Genomic DNA, 26968 nt, shown 5'->3' with positions numbered 1-26968 from the left:
TGGCGCCATGCCATGATCTCACAATGATACAGAAATCTTTAACAAATCCGTGGATCCAGACTATAAGCTGCATCACTGACAAAATCTAATCACTTGGTCCTTGTGTCATTTCTGACCTTCCCTTAAAGCTTCATCAAAATCTGTTAGTCCGTTTTTGAATAATATTGTGCACAGACAAACAGACGGACAAACGTACACCGATCATCACATCACAGCCACTGCGTTCCGTGGCGGAGTAACCAACATCAATTAAAACTTGATTAAACTCACTGTTTCAGTGTTTCAGTATGTTATTTGAAAGGCAAAGGGAACATTCTAACATTCATCCTCTGGGGACCCTCCGGTGCAGATATTTTACTAGAAAAGTGACCATTATTGTCACATGGGGATCAGAAAAGCAAGCATTCTTCATTCTCTGGGCATCTGGGCTAAAAACAAAGCAGAAACAAAGCCACTAAGAAGCCCTTCGTATGGTTTAAACTGTGGTCTTTTATTAGCTGTCCACAAAAGCATGTCATGGAACAACAGAAACTGTAGCACGAGTGTAACATTCCTGTTTGTTGTTATACTCCACCACATCCCTGCTCTCACACCATGTATAATTTATATTTCATATATATATATTTATATATATATTTTGTACAATATACATGTTCTCATCAAAGGAAAAGAAAAATAGCAAAAAAGTTCATCCCCCCTGTGGAGTGTAAATCTAGTGAACATCCCATGCATGTTTCCACTGCGTCTAGGAGAAATGTTGTTTATTACCAGGAACACGAACGCAGGCAAATAAATGCTCGGACAAATAAAGGGAGAGACTCGTTAGCGACGAAGCTGGTGTACAGGGCACATTCTCAACAACATTAAACAAGAAGAGCCATGCGGAACTCTACAGCTTCGACCCAATTCGGAGTCCAAAGCGCCAGTACAGGGGCAACGTTAGTCTTTCTGCTAATGACTAATAAAAACAGCTTAAAGTCTTTTGGCTGATTTTCATATTTGAATGTTGAAACCATGTTCAGCTGCAGTTGGATTCACAAGAAGACTCACTGTTAAATGACTGTGTGAGGCTACAGTAACACTGGCACAGAAAGTGCTTGACATCATTATGAACCTTTTTACCTCGGTGGAGACAAAATGGTTTGCATCTTTAAGTTACAGTTCACATTGACGAAGCGAGTTTCCATTCAAATGTGATGAGTCAGAGCGAAGTCAAACATGCAAATGTGTGTTAATAACAGAAGGAATTGGCTTTTGGAAAGCATTCAGGGTAAAATCAACAGCACGGCGGCTTAACAAGTGTGCTTTCAAAAATGAGTATGTCAAAGAAAACACACCGTAGGTCCCAAAAAGTAATATATTCAGGCTTTTTTTCAGTCACTCTAAGTCTGTTCTGTTCAGCTCCTGTGGCATATTAATCATTGCACCACTCAAAGTAATACAATCTAATGGAAATATTGCTCGATTTCATAATTTTAAAGCATCTTTTTATATAATCTTTTTCACTTTTGTAAAACAAAATAGCTGCAGAATGTAAAATAAAATATATAGTGCTATGCATGTAGGTAAGAAAATAAAGTTGTAGGATAATATCTATATTCCCCTTTCTGTAACTATTTACAGAACCTAAAACCAGTTCATCTTTATGTTCTCTTGAAGTGACTTATTGGGCCCAAAGGTAGTATTTAAATAATTTTGAATGTGCTACAATATTTGAAGTCATAAGATTTGTCTTTTATCTTGAGGACAAATGAAGAAACAACAATCACAACGTATGGAGAGACGTTTGCATTGTGCAGACGGAAGCATCTTCTTTTGGTTTCTTGCTGAAGTGGAAACATTGCACATTTTGTTAATATTCAGCTCTTGTTGCGTTGTTACATTCATGAAGTATACCGTGTAGTGAGGGGTCGTCGGAAAGTCAGCTGGGTTTTATGAAAATGCTCTTGAACTGTTGAGGTTTTTGCTCTTTCTCAGCGAGCGAGCATCATCTGCTGTTGAATATCTGGTGTCAAGTTGAGCATTTTGGTCCTTGTAGAATTCAGAGGCGGTCATTAAATACACAACAATCATGTGCAACCAAAGGTGAACTTACTGCACACTTTCAGCACTGAGTTCAGACACAACATGGACGATTGTCAGGCATCAGATTTACAAGTGGAACAATAAACCGGTCAAAAAGAGGGACCACATCCTCCAAACCAAACACCTGAGACGATCACAACAACTCCTACAACACCACATTTTCTGCACCTTATGTTTTTGTTGATAAAAGATTATTGCCCATTTTATCTTTTACTGAACATTTCTGGACATACCATTTGGATCTTTTACTGACTTGCTGTCTCAGGTGTGAGATTTGGTCCCTTTTTTAGCTTCAGTACAACAATGCGTTGCTTTGTATAGCTAATTGGATGAAGCTGTGAAGTGCCACAAGCTGCTGGATGAGCTTTTACGATTGACGCTAACTCTCCACTCCTATGCCATTAAAAAGCAGAAGAAGAGGAAGCAATGTGATAATGTAGTTACAATTGTACCAGTCAAACCTCACATGAAGGGAAATGACAAATGACGATCATGTTTTCATTTCAGGAACTTACACTCTTCTCACTGCTTTCTGTACATCACACAGAATTTGCTCACCCCCTTTTCAATTGCTTTTTCTCAAATTCTACAGTTACTGAATTCTATGAACCAAACTTTTCCACCTCAGTCAACTGTAAAAACTATATATATTTTGGTTTAGACTTTCAGAATTTGATAGTTTCACATCTGGACATCATGAAACACTGAAACATGGCCAATGCCAGTTGGAATGAAAGAACAAATACAACCTTTCCTGGCTGAAAACAATTCCCAAAGACTTTTTAAGATGCCAAAATTCAGCTTCTTTCTTCAAACAACTGTTTTTTTTCCTGACTTCTTCTACTCTTTTTACTACAGCCATGTGTAGTAGAGCCAAGTTGTGTATTTACAGTAAGTTGCCAACTAGTTAGTGAAATACATTGCTGGAAAGTCAAAAAACTCAATTGTACTCTAACACCTATATAAAGAAAATCAGCCAGGATATGGAAATTCTCCTCCATATCGGTCCCAAAAATCCAGTATGGGTGGGCTCCAGTGTAAATACATGCAGAATGCACTAGAATCTGGAAATGATCACATCAGCTAGACCACATCTAGAGATGGCCAGACTGTGTTTATATTTCAGCCCTAAATAAAAGCAACCTTGACAGTCTGACAGCATCAACCTCCAGCTCTGGACTCAAGAGAACCTGACAAAAGCTTCAGACAGCAGCAGGAATAAACTGACAGCATACAGCAGACCTGGGATGTGCCATGTTTGTTGACTAGTCAACGAAATTTCTATACTGAGGCCGGATCAAATTACAGGCACAAATTAGACGACCCATTTCAATCCCAGGCGTAAATGCCCATAGATCTGATAACGTATCCAGATACAGATCGCAGGTGGAATTGCATCTCTAATAACCTCAGCGCTGACAGTGTGCAGAAAGCCAACCTCACAGAATTCATGTGAATGAATCCTAAAACCAAAAGTGACATTAATATGCATTTGGTGATCTACCCTGATAACTTGGAATGTGTCAGAAAGAGGAAAAAACAATCGACGGGAAAATGACTTTGATTGGACTGGAACGATGGACACCCCAATCAGCCCTACAGATCTACACAGAGAAGCACGCCTAAAGCAAAACAGAGGAGTCGTACAAACAGATTAAACATGCAAGTTTGCATAAACAAGACACACGGCAGGGAGCAACATTCAGTGAGACTGGTGTCGTCAGCCAAGCGAGTGTGGGAGAATACTGTACATCAGTTTACAAAAAGGACCGACCAGCACGATGACTCTCAGAACGTATTTACACTTTGCTTTAGATATCTTTAAAGAGAAAGTCCCTGCCAAGTGAAGCCCGTCTCCAAGTCCCGCTCAATCCGTTTTGCAGTGTATAGAAAGTTTAATAAGCAGCGTTTTCCCCCTTTGCTTCCCCCTTTGCGAAAGTGGTCCATGAAGTAAGCTCTGCATAAAAAGCAACATGAGGGCAGCTCAGCTGAGGAGGTGTCATGCAAAAAATAGTATCCGTGGACTTATCGCAAGTTAATTTCCCAGTTGGACATCCACATTTCAAGCATAAGTCAGCATAGATCTCACTGAGTGGGCCGTCTTTAGTTGAATCAGCAACTGGCTGCAGCGTCGGCCACGTTGGAAGTTCCTGTGATGGGTTTGGCCTCTGCACACAGTCGATAAAACACAGTGAAACGTATCCAACACAGAAGTGACAGGATGAAATGTAGAGAAGTTCAAATAAGTCCATCTAAAAGTCCGCCTGCTGGCATTGCTACTAATGACTTTTATTGGTTGTATAGGATATAGGATTATATTTATATTTTGGCATGTGTGAAACTTTATGCTGTGATGGCGTCCATTTCCGTAAAGTGTGATTTGTAAACCAGAGATGATGACAGCTGCATTTATTGACTCTACTCTACCTTTTAGAGTGAAAAACTTATGTATTCCATGCATGTATCCTATATGAAATACAATAGAAAGTTCTATAATCACGGTAAGATCTAAGTGGTACTGTTGGGTTGAGGCAGTTCTGTTTTTTTTTTTTTTTTAAAGTTTTTCTTACTATATGAGGTGTGAGGTGACCGATGGGAGCCACGAGGACAAGAGTTCAAGCCCCTGACAAGACGAGAAAGTTCCCTCACTGACTCTGTCGACATTAACCCTCGGCGAGCTGCAACAAGCAGAATTAAAGGGAATTCCTGACACAGAAACATCCGACAGCTCCTCTTCAGCAGTGGGGCCAGGACAGGTGGAGCACATTGTCTACACAGGCGGGACGCTGGATGCTAGAAAGTGGTGTTACATGGACGCTGTGGCTGGATCGGAGGGCTCCGGGGACGACGGCGTCACACCACGGAGCCCTTGGAGGTGGACAGGTGGATGGAGTGGATGCGGGTGGCCAGAGTCTTCTCCAGGTCGAGGAGGATGTCGCTGCAGATGCCGGGGCTGGACGCGGGGCTCTCGGGGGCCGGAGGTTCGTACAGAAGCTGCTTGAAGCTGTCGAGTTCGATCAGCAGCACCATGTTCTTCAGGAAGTAGCCCTCGATGAAAGCCGTCAGCTCTGCAGCACCAAGGAACTGCAGCGAAAATACAAGATGAAAAGACAAAGGCAGAGATTCTGAGATTCAGTGTACATTTATGAGGAAATTCAGGTCAAAACTGACACAGTGTAGAGGTGAAGACGGACATCAACATGAACCATGTACAGCCATGCTAGCAGCTCTGTCAGGCTGTTTTAAGACACAGTTATGGTTTAAGCTAAATGCTAATCTCACTTGCTAACACACTGATATGTAGAAGGCATAATGATTACTGTAGTGGCCATGTTTTTAGCATGCTAACATTAGCGCATAACACAGAATACAGGGAGTTTTTTCATCAAAATCAAAGTCCTGGACAAATTTTTATTACATGATGACCCTAAACTGTTCATATATCTAACAGCTTATCAGATATCTCAGTCTAGAACAAACAACACAGTCACATTTTCATTCTTTGAGCAACACCGCTAACCAGAAGAATCTGAGAGTTTATGTTTTGTTTGCTAAGGCAGAATTTGTCTGTCCGCCTCCCATTATTTACACAGCCGTTTAAATAATATGAGGTGGGTTTGATACAATAACTGAACATGTTTTGTTGCTTTAATTGGTTACAGACCTATCCAACTGCACCCATTTTGGTCTGAACTCAAAGGTTCCAGACTAATTTGCATTTACACATTTCTCTATTGATGCCAGGCTACAGTGACGCTAGTGTGGCCAAAAATTTGTAAGACTTCAGGATCTATCTGATCACAATCAGCCAAAGGCCTCCTGAGTTCACTGTTGCAAAAGCACAACAGAAACCATTTTTTAAGCAGCAGAAGTGCAGGTATCTCTGGTTCTGAATGTTTCCTCCCTGGTGTTTACTGTTCTCTGATAGGTTATTTGTTTCTCTCTGCTATCCTTTTCTGTCTCCCCTTTACCCTTTACTTACTACCTGCTGTGGCCAAAGTGTTGTTCAAATGAAATCTTTGGATTTGTTGAGTTTTTCTCTGTAATATGATACTGTAAGGTCTTCATCTTAGAATGTGAAGTGCTTTGAGATGCTAGATGAATAAAACTGAAATGAATTTAAATTATTCTTTCATTTATTACATCTACTAATAAAGCAGTAACTTTAAATTACGACCATAGTCACTGTCACGTTTTTTGGAATGCACTTTAATAAAAGCAGCATTAGCATAAGATTAATTTAAGTTAGAATATCTGTTTTCTTCTTGTCCTCCTTATGCAAATATCAGGCTAGTTAGCAGCTAAATGCTACACAATGTCGACTAAGTAATGTTTAACTTTGCTTGTTGTTTGAGGTAGGTAGAGGACATAAAAACATGAAGGCAGTGAGGGTGAATCCAAACAACGTAGAACCAAAAATAAGCTGAAGGTGATAAAACGCTCTGCAATACCAGGTGACTGTATTGTACTGTCGAGCAGCTCATTCCACTCAGTGTTCTTAAAAAAACACAGCAGCTTTAAGTGAAACCAGACAGGTTGCTTTGTTTATTGCTTGTCTGCAGTAGCTAATTAATGTTGTGTTTGTATCTTACGTAACAATACATTACATAAGCATTTTTTTTTGTTATTATTTTGGACCTGTTTACAACTTTTACCAATAATTCCTGATGTCAGGAGTCAGTCCCTCACCTTGGCGTGTTTGTAGAGGTCCACGCAGGTTTCAGTGGTGATGTTCTTGGAGCAGATGATCTCACAGTGTCTCTGAAGGGCCTCTAGTTGGAAGAATTTGGCTGCAGACAGGAGCTGCAGGCAGGGAACAGTACAGCCCCACAGAATGAGGCACAGGACTCGGGATTAGAAATGCTAATACTGGCGCCGTCGCTCGGCAGGCTTTGGTTAAGTCTCTCTTACCTCCATTACTTCGGTGTTGCGTATGTGCAGCGACTCGGTGCCTCCACAGTACAGATACTGCATGACCAACTGTAACACACAACAGGACAGAAACATAAGAGGACTCCTTTTTTCTGTTGCTCTTAATTAGGCTGTTTTATATATATATCTATATATCTATATATCTATATATCTATCTATATATATATATATATATATATATATATATATATATATATATATATATATATATATATATATATATCAGCTCTTAAATGAAACTCTGATGAGCTATTTCTTTTGTTATTATTATTATACTCGTCCAAACAAATGTACCTTCAATGTACCAGGCATTAAAATGAACAAGAAATTGAAGAAAACAAGGGTGGTCTAATCATTTTTTTCCATGACTGTATATATAGATAAATATGTCTTTCTATTATCAACAATTCCCACCGTCTGTGGTGCTCAGCAATAGGAATTATTGGCCCAAAAGAAGATGTAAAGCTTAAAAACTGGGTCCCAAATATGATTTTTCATAGCTGGACACTTGTGCTTATTGGCAATTTCTTTTTAGTGGTTGATTATCACTCCTATGAGTACGTTTGACAGCAGGACAGTGTATGTTTGGCTGCTATGAGCTCATGTGTGTTTTAATGCTAATGAAGAAATGTCAGTGAGGGCAACAGTGTTGTGTTTTTAATAGTTTTCAGACTACAATGGAGCTCTATGGCACCAAGGAATGAGACAGGCTGTACGTCAGGCTGTGACTTGTTAGTTGAATAAATTAGTTTTGGTTTCTATTTACAATAAGAAAGAGTCCCTAACACATGATCACAAATGTAAAGGACTGTTATCAAAAAACAGACATTTATGTTATGTTTATGAACCCATTATTGGCTGATGTATTGTTCTGTCATGGTATTAACCCTCGTGTCGTCCTGCAGGTCAAAATTGATCCGTTTTAAAGTTTGAAAATGTGGGGGAAAAAAATTTTCACAGTGAAACTTCTGATGTCCACATTTTCAACATTTTTGGGAAATCTTCGAACATTTTTGGTGGAAAAAAAATGTTAAAAATGTTTCTTAAGAACATTCAGAAAAAAAATTGCCCAAAAAATCAACCAAAATCCAACGAATTTCACTGGATTTTGGTTGATTTTTAAATGAATGTTCTTAATTAAAATATTAGAAGTTTTACTGATATATATGGAATCACTTTAGATATTTTTAGGATCTTTTTGGGAAGATTTTTACTCATTTTTTAAAAATGTTTACAAGAATTTTCTTGCCAAATTTGGAAGATTTTTTTTTTTTTTTTTTAAATAAAACTTTTAAGGGAAACTTTTAAGGAATTATTGAAATTTTCTTCCTGAAGGTTTTGCAAATTTTCTGAAATTTGGGGAATTTTTTTGCTGAATTTTTAGATTTTTTTCAGACAAGGAAACATTATTTTTTGGTGCCCATAAATGAGGACAACAGGAGCAGGAGGGTTAATTAGCCCTAAAACATCCCAAACAAAATGAGGACTGGCTTGTCTAAAACGGAGCCTCGTTACAAAGTAAAATGTAATTCTGTGGACTTCTTACATGGAATATATTGTATTTGACATGGCTGATCTCAATGCAGGTGTTTTCTGCTGCCGGTCGGTTCTGGAGCAGTGACTTGAACCTGCACGGAGCAGAAGAAATCACAGAAATTGTACATTAATAATACAGCCGTCTCGCCTGCTGCATGAATAAAGTCCATCCTGACAGCAACTTTGTTCCTCACCTGGGCGAAGCTGTGAACAGCAAAACTTTATGTGCATAAAACGGTTTCCCCTCCACCAGGAAGGTAACGTCAGACATCTCCTTGTTGTTCAGGAAGTGAGGGTCTGAGGGGAAAAACAATAAAAATGAGGCTTCTTACTCAGCTCCGTATGCACAACAACAAACAGCAGAAGATGAAGTTAATGTGGCCATTAATTACTCTGCAGCCAGTTCATCACTCAGCTATCAGCGGCCAGTTTAAAAAACACAGCAGTCCTCTTCTTATTTATTGCTATTCTGAACAGCAGCTGATTTGAATTTGATATCCGGTGCTTTAAGCTCTTTCTTAAAGTGCATCCTCATAAATTAATTAGTTTTTTAGAGCACATAATTCTCTTCACACATGATAACAAGCATCGGTGCTTTTCTTCAGACCCTAAAGAAACAGTAGGTGGTGCTGCAGCACAGTTGCTGAAGGTTCCACTGCTTCCTCATCTTCTAATTAGAGGAAAAAATTCAATTACATATATATATTTATGGCAGGAAAACACAGCAGTATCATAACTGTCCAATACGTGTTAGAAACTCTGAGGATAAAACATGAGATAAACTTTAGAAATTTCACTTGAACAAATGTGTTTTGTTGAAACTGGCCCTAAATCCTGAATGGAATGAAATGAAACTTCTTTTTCCCTTTAAATATTTTATAGGATTAAATTCCAAAATGGAGTGGGTCGATATATAATTGTGGGACTTTATGTATCATAGTTGACATTTGTGCTGTTTTCAGGTCTAAAATCAACATGGCCGCCTATAACCAAACACCACATGTTATTTTTACAGAAACATTCTTCTAAATGGACAGCTTGTATAAAACATCCCCTCAGAAAATATTCTCTTCAAACCAAACCAGCAGGTGTCACCGAGTTAAACTTCAGATTTTGAAGACCTTTAGAAACACAAATTTTTCTAAGTGAAGTTTAACAAGTCTAGAAATGTAAGAGGTACCTGAATGACTTGCAGATACCCTGTACAAGAAAAAAAATACACATTTCCATGCCCTAATCATGTTCATACAATCCCTGAATAGCTGGAAGTGATGATATTTTGGACAGCTGCTCCAAAAAGTGATGTTTTTCCAACAAAAACTTCGAGCTCCTCTCTGGTTCTCAATTTACCCATAAAACTTATCTCAGTGCATCAAAAATACGCATTTAGAAGTTATTTTTTTCATGAAAGCAATCCCGTTCTGTCTTAAATTAGGTTCGATGCACCTCTAGAAAGTGTAGATCTATAAAGTCTCTTCCTCTAACTCCCAACTCGCTGCAGCTCAAGCACACCAGCTCACCTACAGCTCTGCTCAAACACTGTTAAAATACTCAACAGGATAATAATTGGTTCCCATACTGCTCAGCTATGGCACTGAGTGCTAATTTCACTTATTATATGTCCTTCAGCATCCAAAAAAAGACCACAAGGACATGTTAACGAGATAAAAAACTAGATTTTCACCAGAGGTCGTCTTTAATATTCCCCAAATGTCATGAAGAAATGCCCATCCTGGCTAATAAAGCGCAGTAATATTGTTTATAATATTGTGTTTTCATTACGAGTTTAAAGCCATAATCTGACATTTGATCTGCATATACTTGCCTTTTTGTCATTTTGAAGCACAAAAGGAAGTAATTTCTGAAAGAATTTAGCCTTCAATCCATTCATAAAACCTCCAATGCCACGAAGGGAACATTTTTAGGGGAACAAAGGAAAGAAACTGACAAGTGATCTCTGACCTCAAGAAACAAGGATGTCCCGGTTTCTACTTGTGCGCTGTCACTCCCTCGTCACAGAAAGTGTTGAGCGGTGACTATTTCTAAGCGTCTCCTTACCTAAGCGTGACGTCTGCTTCTTCTTGATCTCCGTCAGCTTGGGGATGGGGAAGGGTCCGTAGCACTGCGTGAAAATGACTGACAGATGCTGGCTGATCACCTCATTCTGCAAAACAGACGCCAACACCAGTGAGGACTTTGTGCATACTAGAGCAGGGCTGTCCAACATGCGGCCCGTGGGCCAAAAGCGGCCCTCCAGAGGGTCCAATCCGGCCCTCAAAGTGTAAAAATTCCAGAGAAGACATCAACTGCAGATTGAAAATTAGTAAAACTATACATTTAAAATCATTTCTAGACCATGACAAGTTGTTCTTTTGTCATTTTGCGTCTCATTTTTGTAATAGCTTGTCTTGCTTTTTGTCTGACTTTTGTCGTTTGTCTCATGTTTTTGTCATTTGGTGTTTCCTTTTTGTCTCGCTTGTGTTTTTGGTCTTGTTTTTGCCATTTTGTGTTTTGCTTTATTTGATGTTTTGTATCGTTTTTGTCATTTTGTTGTTTTTTTCTGTCTTGCTTGTGTTGTTAGTCTACTTTTTTGTTGTTTTGTTTCTCGCTTTTGTAACTTGGTCTTGTTTGTGTCATTTATCCATTTTTTTGTCGCTTTGTAACTTTTTGTCAAATTTTTTATCTCTTTTTTTGTTTTGTATCGTGTCATTTGTCTCATTTTTATCATTTTGTATCTCATTTTTGTCATTTTGTGTCTCATTTTTGTAATATTTTGTCTTGTTTTTGTTGTTTTTTTGTCTTTTTTCTGATTTTAGTTGCTTTGATCATAAAATAAAATACTGGATTGCTCATTGTTCTTTTGTCATTTTGTGTTTCGTTTCTGTAATATTTTGTCTTGTTTTTGGTCAGACTTTTGTCATTTGTCTCATATTTTTGTTGTTTTGTTTCTTGCTTCTGTCATTTATGTAATTTTTTTGTCTCGTTTTTGTCGTTTGTCCATTTTTTTGTCACTTTGTAACTTTTTTGTCATTTTGCGTCTCATTTTTGTAAAATTTTGTCCTGTATTTTTTTCTTTTTAGTCTGACTTTTGTCGTTTTGATCATAAAGTAAAATGTCGTTCATTTCCAGATACATGTGACTAAATGTTTCTTTGTAGACACTCTGTGATCTGGAAGTTGTAATGTGGAAATGATAAACTGAGGCATAATATTGAAATTGAATTTATTTTTCTTAAGAAATTTCAGGTTGTTCATGATGTTTTGTGAAAAGATAATTCCTTAAATGTGAACATTTTCAGAATGTACTTTTTTGCACTAAAACAAAGGAAACGTGTAGTTGTGGTTATTTATAGGTTGTTATGCTGTGATTTTACTGGTCCGGATCACTTGACATCAAATTGGGCTGAATGTGGCCCTTGAACTAAGATGAGCTTGCCACCCCTGTATTAGAGTCTTTCGTGTTTTCCACCAGCAATCTGGGACAAAACTTGATGCAAATGTATGACAATATGCTTTGGAGTGCAGCTAAACAGATGCAAATATGAGCGCTAATGTCACCCCAGCGCAGGAGCACGGGACAGTTTGTACTCCTGGAAAAGCAACCTTACTTGGTCTGATGCTTCTCTAACAAGCGTGTTGTTTACATGACAGAAAGCCCTGCTGACCTTGCTGGAGCGCAGGATCTGGAACATGAGCGGCAGTCCGTGCGTGATCAGCTCCTCCGTGTACTCGTCCTCCTGGATGCAGCTGAAGTCTTTGAGCAGGCCCTGGATCAGCGGGCGGCGGTGCTGGATGAAGCAGGTACGCAGGGACTCGAGCCAGGTGTGCAGCGTCCAGGGAACGCCTGGGAACACCAACAACACAACAACTGTGAATACACACTTGTGCGGGGCGAAGCGAATCGGAGCGGCTTCGAGGGCGACAGAACCGACCATGTTTCCATCACTTCATGGTGTTAGTTTGAAGGGCGATTGCCAGTGTTGGATTAGTAGAAAAGTCAGAGGGAATATAAAAGCAGCACCTGAATGTAATTAAAGAATGTTTGGCAGTGATATGATGGATATGAAATAAAGTCCAGCATGACAGAGGAGGCTGTGTGTATCAGTCGTTGTTAATCACTAAAATGAATCACCTCCAAACGTTCACCTGATTGAGCTTCTTAGATTTAAGGATTTGCAGCTTTTGAAGGTTTTCTGTCATTATTAAGCGCTTGTCTGAGTTTTTTACGCCACTGATTGGACAAAATCTGCACATTTGACATACTGATGGCAATTTTCTCCCAACATTCGGGCGTTTTGCTGATTAAAAACACCGTTTAAAACTGTGATTCTTGAGCTTGAAAACAGGAGCTGACCAAATAATCTCACCACAAGATCAGTTTGGTAGCTGGTCTGGATCTGTCAGTCAAATAATTATACAGCACGTTTAAAAACAACCTGAGCTGAAAATAGTGCTGTACATGCACTAAGACAGGGAACAACAAAAAAAAACAAGACAAAGAATAAGATAAAAACATTTAAACACTAAGAAATGAGACAAAACAGGATGACAACTTGCAAGCTAAAAATCTAAAATGACATTTTTTATGTCAATGGAGGAGGAACATTTAACTGAAAGAGGCTATCACACTGGACTTCTTGTGTCGAGTTGTGCTTTTTTAAATTTTGTTTAATGGGTCAATATATAACAGAGGACTTTTGAAGTCCATGGGATATATCTTGCATGCATTTTTATTAAAAGTTAAAAAAAAATGTTTTTTATGTTCATTACGATCTTGTCTTTACAAATTCCATAATTATTCATTATGGAAACAATCATTTATTAATAAAAAATGACTGGATATCACTAAAATATCAACTAAATAACCGTCTGAATTTAATAACAACCACCTTCTAATTAGCTAAACAATAAAATGAGTTTATTCAGAAGTAGTTTTGATTGAGTTCTTACTAAGTTGAGATAATCATGACAGATATTTCTTTTTTGGCAATATATCAAATATTATATGGAAAATAACAAATTGTATCACTTTCCACTAAGTTCCCCATTACAAAAACACCTCTCTAGGAAGTGTGTTAATTCCTGATCACATGACCTGCTCCATGTTTTGTGTCTGAGTTTTGTTGTTTTGTGTCTTGTTTTTGTCATTTTGTGTCTCCTTTTGGTCAATTTGTGTCTCGTTTTTGTAATTTTTTGTCTCGATTTATGGCATGTCAACAGGTTTACAACAATATCTTTATAAATAACTTACAATTTCAATCTTACTCAATTATATATATAATATTTATAAGAGTTTTTCTGTAAAAATGCCATGTGGTGTTTGGTTATAGGTGACCATGTTGATTGTAGGCCTGAAAACAGCAAAAATGTCAACTATGATACAAAAAGTCCTGCAATTATATATTGACCCAAATGCAGTTTCCAGTGTTGAGAACTAATCTTCCTTTAACCAACAGATGAGCATTTCTTAAAAGAAATAGTTGGACATTTAAAGAAATAAGCTCATTGACTTGTAGCTCAGAATAAAGACTGGAAACAGGAGTAAACAGTTTGTCCAGAGCAGTGGAAGCTCACTAATTAACAGGTCATATCGCATGTGTAAACCACAGTGTGTCGTTTAACACTTTGGTTTTAGTCCTGATTAAACAAGTTAGATTAAATGTGTTCATTAGTGGGCTTTAGATGTGCTGGTGGGAGGATTTTTTTAAACCTTTGGACAGAGCCAGAGTGGCTGTTTCCAGTCTTTTTGATGGTGGCTTCATATTTACTGTTCAGATATTAAAGTGTTATGATATAACTCTCAACAAGGAAGCACACAATAATATTTGCCACAGTGTCAAACTATTACTTTCACCATAACCGCTCCAGAACAGTTGCTAAATAGGCCTGATGGTGAGATTGCTTTCCCAACTAAAATCAGTGAATGTTCATAAAATGCTAATCAACAGCCACGTTAGGCCTGGTGCTCAATGAGCTGAACTGTGTGGAGGTGAAAGCTGATGATCGCCACACTTACAAAATGAGCACCGCCTGAGGACACAGTTTCATCACCACGTTCACACCTTTGGGCCCGAGCTATTAGCGCCTCTGATATAAAAAGTCCTACTTGTGGGATTGTTGGATGAGTGGCTGTGATTGTGTAGAGGACAGCACAGGACTGGACAGGACGGGACAGGACAGGCACAGCATGAGCACATCTCCAGGACAGCTGGAGGCACCAGAGAGCCAGGCATGTGTGCCAGTGAAGCATGTATTAGTAAATCTGACCTAAGCTGCGGATGTCTATGGTGATGTCCACATGGCCGTGCTCTGCGCTATGGTACATGGCCTCTCTCAGGGCCCTCAGTTTGGCCTTTCCTGTTCGCAGGGTCCCTCCGCCGTTGGGATGAGGAGCCAACCTCTTCTCCCCTGGATCCGAACCCTCGGCCAGGATTTCCTCCAGGGACAGCACATCCCCCTTCTCGTTGTCTGACTGGGACAGGAGCTTCCGAAATACATTCCTGGAGGGAAACAGGTAGAGAAGATTAAAAACCATAAAACCTACCAAGGGGTTTTTAACTTCATGTTATCTTTATCACTATATTATCAAAGCCAGAAGTCATGAGATTGTGAATTTTCCAATTAACGAAATCCCATCTTTAAAACATAGTATTTAATCAAAATCACTTTATTCCACATACAGGAGGTCCTCGGTTTACGGCGTCCTCGACTTAAGGCGTTTTGTCGTTACGTCCTATGTGGTTCAGTGGAACTAGTTGGTGAATGCAGTGGATGAATACGTCGTCATGCGGCGCTATACGGCGGCTTTGTTTACATTTGTTGCGACACTGGATTATGCTACATTACGCTAACTTCATTATGGTTCCCAAGCATAAATCAGACTGTTCTGATGCGGTCGGTTGCTTGGACTAAGTTGCACGACTGTCTCGACGATCATTGGTGATAAAAAGCGGATCCTTGAACATGTGAAAGGACAGCAACGGCGTCCTTTCAGCACCTGCGTATCCCGGTGAGCCTTGAGGCGATGCACGTAACGGCTTTGTTTACATTTTCACTGGTATTTTCCTACCAAGTTGTGTTTCAGTGTGAGCTAATGACTGTTTTCCTTACTGTAGTTGTACAAATATGTAAACTGATCAATATTGTGATGCACGTAACGGCTTTGTTTACATTTTCACCGGAGTTCCGACTTACGATGACCATCGACTCACGCTGTAAGAACGGAACTCCAACGTAAGCTGAGGAGCCCTTGTATTTCATTTCAAAATTGTCCAAAAAGAAAATATTTGCACCGGAAACAGTCATTTAACCGAGATGTCATGACTAGGGATGTCCGATATTGGCTTTTTTGCCGATAATCAATATGCCGATATTGTCCAACTCTCAATTTCCGATTCCGATATCAACCGATACCGACATATGTGGACTTGGAAATAATTCCAAACCACAGACATATTGTTAATCAGGCACAGCAAGCTTGTTACTGCAGCCACACTTGTTTACATGCTTCACGACACAGTTTGATGATGAGATCATTTGCGTGCCGAAATCCAGGCGTTATTTTATCGGTTTTCGTGACAGGCAAAAAACCCGATAACGATATTGACTGATATTACATTTTTATGCTAATACCGGTGGGCCGATATTATCGGACATTCCTAGTCATGACTCAGCTACAACCGGCAGTCATGTGACAAAAATTCTGGGGCTAGTCGGCTGAACTGCAGGCTGTGTTTACAGAGTACGGAAAAAAATGAGATCGACTGAGGCAAAATAAAGCAAACTTGAGCTACAAAATAAAAGCAGCATGACTGAGTAACAGTGGAGCAGTTGTCAGAAAACTGTCGGAAGATACGATGCGCATGGTGAAACATTATTCAAGAGCTGATGTGCAGATAAGTATGAAAAACACTGAGTTTGTAGAAGCTGTAAATAGTAAAACACCTACAGTTTGTACACATTATATAGTATGAATACTATTTCTGCAAAATGTTGGACATGACTACAGTTTTTTTAACTGTTGCAAAACAAACAACCAAAAAAACTTTCTTTTTCCTTTGTTTTTATAATTCATGGCATCATAACTGTGTCATACTGCAAAGAATATATATTTAGGTTCTCTCTACTTCGAGCCATGGTGGTGCTACTTTATATTACAGTGACAAATGATCCCACAGTGAGTCAAAATGTGACAGCAGCAAAAAACACCCTGAAGCTATTCTGGACTCAGAGGGTTAAAGGAAAGCTAAGTGATAAGATAAATGTGACAGATTGTTTCAAGCCCGAAGTTAAAAGGCAAGGAAGCTGTGTGACCAAACTGTTAACACGTAGCATGGCCTGGGGTCAGGTAGTAGGAAGGAAAGCTGTGAAGTGGATGATCACACAGCAGAAAGTGATTCTAAATCAAGCCCACACAAACTACATTAAATCCGCATTAAACACAATCAGCTCTCCGGCTCTGATGACACTCCAAATATTCTAATGTACCTAATTAAGCACAAATGAAACGCCGTTCTCTGAACCTGTATCGCTGGTGAACAGAGTCATAATAAATGAAGCGACTGAAATGAAGTGATTATGCTGAAAAAATGCCGCAAAATCTCCAAAATTCATTAGCGCTGCAACACACTGTTTTGGCAACACAATGATGCAGCAGCAACAGACGCCATCCTTTGAGGAGAATGGACTTCAGCACATAACATATAGAGTGTGATCACAGCCTGATAAAGCATCACTGCACCATCTGCTTGGGTGAGGATGGGCTCATTTGGAGTCCGAGAGCAACCAAACATCATATCCTGTTGGGGAGATTGTTTGATCACTGATGACAGGTCGGTGGGAGGCTCACAGCCGTCACTTTGAAGCGGTTCACAAAATGCTGCTAAATTGCCACTAACAGTCTCCCAGGCTTCGGTGTGTGTGTGAGCAGAATCCCACAGCGAGTTCTCAACGTGGTTAAAAGTATACGGACACCGAGCATATGGTGGTATCTTATCTCCTTTGAAAAACATAAGCAATAATCTTCTGCAGTAGCAGCATCCATCCATCTGCTTTCAGGTTGTTCACAGGATTTTGGAGCATTAGTAGTCTGGTACTGATGCTGGGGGATCACGTCTGGCTCACAGCTGGCACTTGAATCCATTCTAGAGGTGTTGGCGGGGGTTGAGGTCAAGGCTCTTTGGGAAAACCATGTTTTCATGCACAGGAAGACTGTCATGCTGAGGAAGGAACTACAGCACTACCATGGTTAGCAGTAGAGAGAACCTACATATATATTCTGTACAGCATGACACAGTTATGATGCTATGAATTATAAAAATAAAAGGAAAACTCACAAAGTCTGTCAGAAACTTGGATGTCATGATAAATGACCAACTAACCTTCAAGGCTCATGTCACTACAATGACAAATTACATCATTTTAGCAGCCACGCCCCCTCACACAGCCCTTCTCAAGTGGAAAACCTCCAAACATTTCTAACTCTGTGGACGGAGACACACGGAAAACTGGCGCTCCTAGCAACAGAAGTTCAGAGATGCAGGCATTTATATGATTCATCAGACAGAGATCACCGTGGTAACTGGGTTATGAATGGTTTATGGCATGAAATTAAACCTAGCTGTTGAAATGCAACTATTCAATAAAATGCCATGTTGGAAGTGGTGAAAACGATGGCAGACTTCTTCTACTCTAGCTTAGTACTAGAGTAGACCAGGTAGACGTGTGTTTATGATACACTGCCCCCTGCAGTTTGGGAGCAGATGCTGCACGGAGTATAAAATCACATGTTCCCTGTTGCTCGGTCGTGTCGATTCGTCGCGTACAACATCGGGAAGATCAGACCCTTCCTGTCTGAACGTGCAGCACAACTCCTGGTCCAGGCTCTAGTAATATCATGGATCGACTACTGTAACTCCTTACTGGCAGGCCTTCCCACATGCACAGTCAAACCTCTGCAGATGATCCAGAACGCAGCAGCACTTCTGGTTTTCAACCAGCCAAAAACATCACGTCACCCTGCTGTTCAGATCGCTTCACTGGCTTCTAAATTCAAAACTCTAACACTTGTATTGAAAACTACAATGAAAACAGCTCCCTCCTACCTGAACTCTCTCATACAGGTCTACATTCCCTCTGGCCAACAAAAAGCGGTTGATTCAAGCACAACAACAGGGCTGGTCAATAGCTGGACTCTTCTCCTCTGTGGTTCCCCAATGGTGGGACGAGTTACCAAACTCTATTAGATCTGCAGAGTCTCACTCAGTCTTAAAGAATACTAAAAACTCAGCTCTTCACTGAACACCTTTGCACTCGACAGACCAAAAATAATTTAAAAAAAATTAAAAATCCTACTTTGTCTACTGTCTATAGACACTACGGTCCTATTATGACTCTTGAACTTGTTTTATGGCTCTTATCCAGGTTGTTTTCTCCTGAATAGATCCTTGCTTGTGTTGTATCTACTCTCAGATGTACGTTGCATTGGATAAAAGCATCTTCTAAAAGAAACAGTAGAATTGTAGGAAAATGAAAGAAGTTTTTTTTTTGGTTATTTCTTTTGCAAAAGTAAAAAAAAACTGTAATCAACATGTACAACATTTTGCCGAGATAGTATACATGATATATAATGTATACATACTGTTGGTGTTTTACTATTTACAGCTTCTACAAACTCAGTGTTTTTCATACTTATCTGCACATCAGCTCTTAAATAATGTTTCACCGAGATCTCTATCTTTCGACAATTTTCTGACAACTGCTCCACTGTTACTCAGTCATGCTGCTTTTATTTTGTAGCTCAAATTTACTTTATTTTGCCTCAGTCGATCTCATTTTTTTCCGTACTCTGTAAACACAGCCTGCAGTTCAGCCGACAAGCCCCAGAATTTTTGTCACATGACTATCGGTTGCAGTTGAGTCATGACGTCTCGGTTAGATTACTGTTTCCAGTGCGAACTATTTATTTTTGGATGTTTTTGAAATGAAACACCTCGACTTACGTTGGAGTTCCGTTCCTACGATGTGATGTAAGTTGATTTTCACCTTAAGTCGGAACTCCGGCGAAAATGTAAACAAAGCTACATCCCAATATCAATCAGTTTACACATTTGTACGACCACAGAGATCTTTAACATTTCCTTCAGCTAAAACTAAACTTAAGCAAGACTTACGAGTGTCCACATACTTCTGGCTGTATTACGGTTAATATAGTAAAATAGTTCCAAGGAAATACGCTTATTTGCTGCTTTATTGAGCGTTAGATGAGAAAACTTTCATCTCTTCCTGACCCATTTAGCCTGGTTTAGGACAAAGGGTAGAAGCAGGGAAACCAATAGCTTAGCAAAACTCACAAAAATGCCAAACAAATGAAAAGAACACGTGGTTTAACTTGCAGTGTGGTTCTGCTGGAGGCCAAAGGGAATCATTGGGTTTGTTGGGTTTCTCTTTAATATTGGAGGGTGTTAGGCTTCGTGTTTACATTAGTCTGGTAATTTTATGACTCTGTTAGAAAGCAGTTTGGGTCAGTGACTTCCTGTTTTAAATGTGCTATGGAAACAGCAGTGACTTGACATATAGCTTGTTGGAGTCCAATAGTAGCTGATTTATCCGGCTAGATTCAGCGTGTTCCTGACTCTAACCAAAACTCAGGTGATGCTTGGCTGTTTTTATGACTAGATAACAAGAAAAAACATAGCATAAAAATAACACTGGAGCTGCTGGAAGATGTATTTTTTTTCAATTTGGAGCTGAAATAGCTATTTCCCTCAAATTTCAGTCATTTTGTGAAGCTGTTACTGAAATGGAACGACATAATATTCTTTTTTGTGCAGCTCCTGGTAAGACAACAGTGATATTTCTCAAAATCTGGTCTCCGTTCTAAAGGGTAAGGTGTAAAATACAGTACATAATGTTAACAGCTGCCCAGGACCTTCGAGAGATTTAATGAGGCCTCCTGATTTATATGCAAACTTTCTCTGCTGCTAAGTGAGAACTTCCATTTCCCCACATCTCCCATCCGATTCTAATTCAGTTGCTCCCAACACACTGCAGCGTGACCATCACACCATAATTGATTGTCCTAATAATGCTGCATTGTGTTGTTGGCTTTTTCACTCCACTCCATTTCCTGACAGCTCTCACTGCCCTGAATGTTAATGGGCTTTATCTTACTCGGCTGCAGGGACATTATGTCAAACTGAAGCCGTAAGTGCGGCTCAATAGACTGCAGCGCTTATCGTCGCCTGCCGTCCCACAGGGAAACGGAGACATCTGCCTCTAGTGTGGCGTGGGATTTTTGTGAGCAGCAGATGGACCGGGGCAGAGTGTGTAAATGGATCAATACTGTGGTAATGGATATATCTTTGCTGGCTGGCAGCGGTGTGTGTGTGTGTGTGTGTGTGTGTGTGTGTGTGTGTGTGAGTGTGTGTGTGTGTGTGTGTGTGATTGCTTGTATCACCTGTGGCCGTGTGCTGCTGCCAGGCTGTAGGAGTTCATGTCTCCCAGCGGGGCCGAGGAGATGCCGTTTCGACACATGGTCCCGATCATGGGGTCGGCTCCTCTCTCCAAAAGCAAACTGACGAGCTCAAAGTTACCTAACGGGGAGGAAAAGGTAAAGACAATCAAATGTAGAACACTTTTGTCCCGCTCCGTACTTAAATTCGAACAATTCCAACTCAAAACACCTGAAAAGCTGAATGCACAGTGTCACCTTTAATGGCTCAAATGCTGCTTTATTTCATTTCATTTACCGCCCCTATTGTATATATCTGGCCTCCTTTGCATATGTTCTCATTTTTGACCCTCGTGTCGTCCTGCGGGTCAAAATTGACTTGTTTTAAAGTTTGAAAATGTGGGAAAAAACACATTTTCACAGTGAAACTTCTGATGTTCACATTTTCAACATTTTTGGGAAATCTTTGAACATTTTTTGGTAGAAAAAAAATGTTAAAAATGTTTCTGAAGAACATTCACATAAAAATCAACCAAAATCCAGCGAATTTCGCTGGATTCTGGTTGATTTTTTTGTGAATGTTCTTCAAGAAAATATTAGAAGTTTTACTGATATATATGGAATCACTTTAGATATTTTTAGGATTATTTTTAAGATTTTTACTCATTTTTTGAAAATATTTACTAGAATTTTCTTGTCAAATTTGGGGGATTTTTTTTTTTTTTTTTTAAAGGAAAACTTTTACGGGAAACTTTTAAAGAATTATTGGAATTTTCTTCCTGAAGGTTTCGCAAATTTTCAGAAATGTGGGGAATTCTTCTGCTGATTTTTTTGAATTTTTTTCAGACAAGGAAACAATATTTTTGGTGCCCGTAATTGAGGACAACAGCAGGGTTAATACGTCTCAAATTAGGAGGTTACATGAAAGCAAAAATCTATTTTTGAGTGAAAAACTGCCATTATTTTTTTTTAGCATGTCTGGCTTATTATAAGACAACTAAACTTGACAATCCTGGTAAAATAGAGCCTAAAATAAGTTTTCCCAGCTAATTTTAAGATTTCAATATTCTAAATATCATATCTTATTTCAAGAAATCTTACCAAGACATTTTTCACTTGTTCTATTTGCAGATTTTTTCACTTATTTCAGGGTAAAAGTTCCTTGAAATAAGTTTTTCTTTCCTGTTTTGAGAGGGGCATTTTTTCCAGTGCAACAAGCTCTTCTGTGATACAATCAACATGGTACTCCACTCAAATTGAATTGGGATGTAACCTGTATTTCGGCATGCTTGCGTTGCTTATCCTAGATTTTATGTCCCAGTAAAAGTTAATGTGACAGCAGCAAAAAGTAAAACAGGCAGGAGTCTCAACGTAACATAAAATGAACGTTAAGAAAGTCTCTCACTCACTGGGGAATGTGCTCTTTATTCCATCTGCATTATTTATGATTTAATGAGCAGGATGTTAATAATGTTCATCATCTGTGGGTTTTAATGACTTGTTACCATGGTAGCATGGCTGCCAGGTAGCTCACTGAAACACTCCATATTTCAACTTGTTATCAGGGCTAATTAGAGGGTGGCCATGTATAGATTCTATTGTACATAAAAGGCCGCCCTTTTACATTTATAATTATCGTGCTTTGAAAGGAACAGCTCGACATTTTTACAAGAGAATTATTGGTGTGACCCAGTTGGCATAGGTGAGCTACACAGTTCACTGATAAACACATCACACTTTGTTAATTTGGTACAAAAACCAAAGAAACAGTTTGAGGGACTATTTCTTCCATGGATGTGACGATTCAGTTTGACTCACTGGACATAAACAGTCGACATAAGCTGCTTTGGACCTTGTATTTTGTGTAATTTGTGCAGCAATCTCCTCCCTTTTGTGTGATCTGTGTGCTACTACTCTTTCTCTACATGAAACAATGACAAAAAACAGTCAGTGCAGCAGCCTAAAGTGAAAAAGGCAATGAGTTAAGCCTGTTTGGATCTTCTGGTGAATAGTTATAATAAGTTTACATTTGCTCCCTAACATGGACTTTCTTGTATGTTTCCCTGTAATGGAAAAGCTTGAAATTTCACCAAAACAAGTCTCCCTTTGACAAAAAATGCAGGGACACCATCACTGCATCCTGGGCTTCATGCCTCTCAAGATGATTGTGTTTTGTTTTAACCCTCCTGTTGTCCTCATTTACGGGCACAAAAAAATATTTTTTCCTTGTCTGAAAAAAATCCAAAAATACAGCAAAGAAATTCCCCAAATTTCTGAAAATCTGCAAAACCTTCAGGAAGAAAATTCCAATAATTCCTTAAAAGTTCCCCTAAAAAGTTTTTTTTTTTTTTAAATCTCCCAAATTTGGCAAGAAAATTCTTGTAAATATTTTCAAAAAATTAGTAAAAATCTTCCAAAAAAAAAAAATCCTAAAAAATATCTAAAGTGATTCCATATATATCAGTAAAGTTTCTAATAGTTTCTTCAAGAACATTCACATAAAAATCAACCAAAGTCCTGCGAAATTCACTGGATTTTGGTTGATTTTTTTTGTGAATGTTCTGAAGAAACATTTTTAACATTTCTTTTTTTGCACCAAAAAATGTTCAAAAATTTCCCAAAAATGTTGAAAATGTGGACATCAGAAGCTTCACTGTGAAAATACATTTCTTTCCACATTTTCAAACTTTAAAACGGGTCAATTTTGACTCGCAGGACGATATGAGGGTTAAAGCTCATTTTGACCTGCTGCAGGTTCTTCTACACAGCAACACAGTCACCAGAACCAACATTCTAAAACCCCAGATAGTAACTGAAAACGATAAATTAATGAAGTGAGTGAGAATGCCTCCCTCGTGGTGCGCTCAGAGTCAAGATGTCATGACTAATCCCTCATACACAGCGTATCAGGACTAAGCAGGTCAAACATTCAGAAGGAAAGGTGAGTCCTGGCTGGGATTACCTGCGGCGGCGGCCAGCTGAAGCGGGGTCTCCGTGTAGTTCTCTGCCCCATCCTGCAGGGCGCCCTCCACATTCGCTCTGTTATCCAGCAACAACTGTGGCAGAGATGGGAGCCGGGAGGGAAGGAGGGGGTGAGGAGGGGGGAGGAAACAAACCAGAAGGGAGAGTGAGGAGGAAGAAAACAGGCGAGGAGGAGATGGGGTGTTACAGTCAGGCTTGGCAAGAGGAAACGCCTCAACTGCTGGAAGCCTAAACGACCTCATTTGGAGGCTGTCCGAGCTCCGGACACTAAGCACACTGCTAGCTACGCTTCCTCATTAGCTTCTGTCTGGGGGTCTTATTGTTGGTGCTGAGCTGAAGAGAAAAAATCTCTCTTCCTATCTCCAGAAACTCTGATTGCGGTGATACAAATTAAAAATAGAAAATAATCCTGAAGGCGCTGGTTGCTCATCAGACTTTCATCCAGTGTCAGTAGCTACTGCAATACAATGTGTTACATATTAAAGATGGATAGAAGTGAACAAAACACTGGGATCTGGCACCCTGTGGCTGCGTATCAGGCTGGCTGAGCTCCTCGCTACTGCTGCAGGACAAATCTTTACATTCATTTGGGGTAAAGACCAGGGGGCTGGGTCGTACATCTATAATACATAGATAATTAAAAACAAACCGGAGAGTTTGCCTCGACCAAGCCCTCTCCACATAACAGATAGCTACTGCACAGATAGGACCAAGGAGGAGAAGGAAATAGGACATCTCATCATCATCATTATTATCCTCATTGTGGTACAAAGGACAGGGCAAGGGCCACAGGTTAATGTTACAGGTCATAAACGTCACTACCTGCACGACAGGGACGTGTCCGTGTAACACGGCGAAAGTGAGTGGTGTCCCCTGGCGCGTTTCAGGATAAACTGAGGGGTGCTTGTTTACTGTGCTGGGCACCTGGGAAGTCATAGGTGAAGTTCAGGGAGAGAGATATATATATATAGATATACAGCCATTAACATTCACAGCTCAGGGCAGGAGACGGGGAGAGGGAGGAGGAGTGAGAAGCAGTATGCAGGAGAAGTAGAAGCAAAAGGAGGATAAAATGGCAGAGGGAGATTTTCCTCTGGAGTTTCATAGAAAATCTTTAGCGGCTTCAATCCAACCTCTCAGTGGTCACTCTGAACCAGCTCAGCGCAGATCTGTCTGACCACACGGCGTTGCATCTGCCTAGTTCCACCTCTTAGTCGTGTTTCATTTCAAAAAGGGGAATGAAACCAGAGAGAAAACATTGGCACACGGCTACAAACGCTGACAAGACGAGTGGTGCTGACTCACGAACAAAGCAGGATAAAACTTAAAAAGCCTGATGTTGTTGTGTGATTTCTGAAGCGGCTTTATTAGCAAGCAAATTACAGAAATGATTTTCAAAATGTCGCCTGGAGGATGAACGACGTCACACTGTGTTTGAGCTCTGATGCTAAACAACATTGTTTTTGTGTTGATCTGTGATAGACTGGTGACCTGTCCACGGTGTCCCCTGTCCTCACCCTTAATCAGCTGGGACAGACTCCAGCCCCTCACTACCCTAATGAGGATCAAGCGATGTGTAGATAATGGATGTATGGATGGATTTTAGCACCCTGAAATGACTTTTTGCTTTATTTCTAGTGAAATGAAAAAGAAATTTTAAAAAACATGAAAAAACCATTTTGCTCTTCTTATTCCCTTATTCATCTTGCTGAGGTTTTTATTGGAAGCCCTTCTTGAGTCCCATGCTGGGAACAGTTGATCAAGTTAAACTGTTTTTGGAGACAGTTATTGCTTTGCAGAGAAAATACAACACTCTACTCAGCTGCATTATATTGGTGCAAAAGCTGAAATCACAGACAGATGAGGCATCTAGAAAATGTCTGCACATAAAACTATGTGCATGGCGAGCCTCCAGCAGAAGTGCCTGAGATTTATTCTTATTTAAATTTGGGTTAACAAAGCCTTTAAGCATTTATTACACTACAAACTTCTACAGGTACTGCTTTGCCTTTGAGTCAGCACTGCACTAAACACAAGCACTAAACTGATGGAGTTACAGTAAACCATGAGGTCAGTATGAAGGAGGAGTCTTTTAACTTTTGCTTTTTTCTAACTGAGAACTGAAGTTAAAGCGGCAACACACAGAGAGACAAAAGCAGGATTCATAATAGCACAGCCTCACTGTTACTTTGACCCTCGTGTCGTCCTGCGGGTCAAAACTGACCCGTTTTAAAGTTTGAAAATGTGGGGAAAAAAAATTATTTTGACAGTGAAACTTCTGATGTCCACATTTTCAACATTTTTGGGAAATCTTTCAACATTTTTTGGTGGAAAAAAAAGAAATGTTAAAAATGTTTCTAAAGAACATTCACAAAAAAAATCTATTTTTATGTGAATGTTCTTAAGAGAATATTAGAAGTTTTACTGACATATATGGAATCACTTTAGACATTTTTAGGATTTTTTGGAAGATTTTTACCAATTTTTTCGAAAATACGTACAAGAATTTTCTTGCCAAATTTGGGGGATTTTTTAAAAATAAAACATTTAAGGTAAACTTTTAAGGAATTATTGGAATTTTCTTCCTGAAGGTTTTGCAAATTTTCAGAAATTTGGGGATTTTTTTGCAGAATTTTTGGATTTTTTTCAGACAAGAAAACAATATTTATTGGTGCCCATAAATGAGGACAACAGGAAAGTTAAGAACATGAACAAAAAATCAACCTTTTTTTGTGAATGTTTTTAAAGAAAATATTAGAAGTTAGCTGATATTTTAAGATATTTTTAGGATTTTTTTTTGGAAGATTTTTACAAATTTTTTGAAAATAGTTACAAGAAATTTCTTGTGAAATTTGGTTGATTTTTTTTATATATCTAAAATTTTGAGGGAAACTTTTAATTATTGGAATTTTCTTCCTGAAGGTTTCGCAAATTTCCAGAAATTTGGGGAATTTTTTTGCTGAATTTCTGGATATTTTTCAGA

At 39.2% G+C, this 26968-nt stretch overlaps 1 protein-coding gene across 2 annotated transcripts in view; it reads right to left on the bottom strand.

Annotated features, from left to right (window-relative positions):
• Positions 1-469: 469 nt before the first annotated feature.
• Positions 470-26968, bottom strand: part of LOC111585036 (ankyrin repeat and BTB/POZ domain-containing protein 3-A) — a 263417-nt gene continuing 236918 nt past the window's right edge. The window contains exons 7-17 of one of the 2 annotated variants that reach the window (XM_055006435.1): positions 24808-24909; positions 23966-24059; positions 21010-21145; positions 14820-15052; positions 12218-12396; positions 10612-10717; positions 8748-8850; positions 8564-8645; positions 6997-7065; positions 6775-6888; positions 470-5169 (exon numbers count right to left, since the gene is read on the bottom strand). In XM_055006435.1, the coding sequence (XP_054862410.1) occupies positions 4939-5169; positions 6775-6888; positions 6997-7065; positions 8564-8645; positions 8748-8850; positions 10612-10717; positions 12218-12396; positions 14820-15052; positions 21010-21145; positions 23966-24059; positions 24808-24909 (1449 nt within the window). In that variant the 3' untranslated portion in view covers positions 470-4938. The remainder of the gene's footprint in view (positions 5170-6774; positions 6889-6996; positions 7066-8563; positions 8646-8747; positions 8851-10611; positions 10718-12217; positions 12397-14819; positions 15053-21009; positions 21146-23965; positions 24060-24807; positions 24910-26968) is intronic. The other variant, XM_055006436.1, reaches the window with a different exon arrangement.

The sequence above is a fragment of the Amphiprion ocellaris genome, chromosome 21 (genome assembly GCF_022539595.1).
Source record: "Amphiprion ocellaris isolate individual 3 ecotype Okinawa chromosome 21, ASM2253959v1, whole genome shotgun sequence".
In the NCBI taxonomy this organism is placed as follows: Eukaryota; Metazoa; Chordata; class Actinopteri; family Pomacentridae; genus Amphiprion; species Amphiprion ocellaris.
Note: the sequence above shows the minus strand (reverse complement) of the source record. Positions and strands in the feature narration are given on the sequence as shown.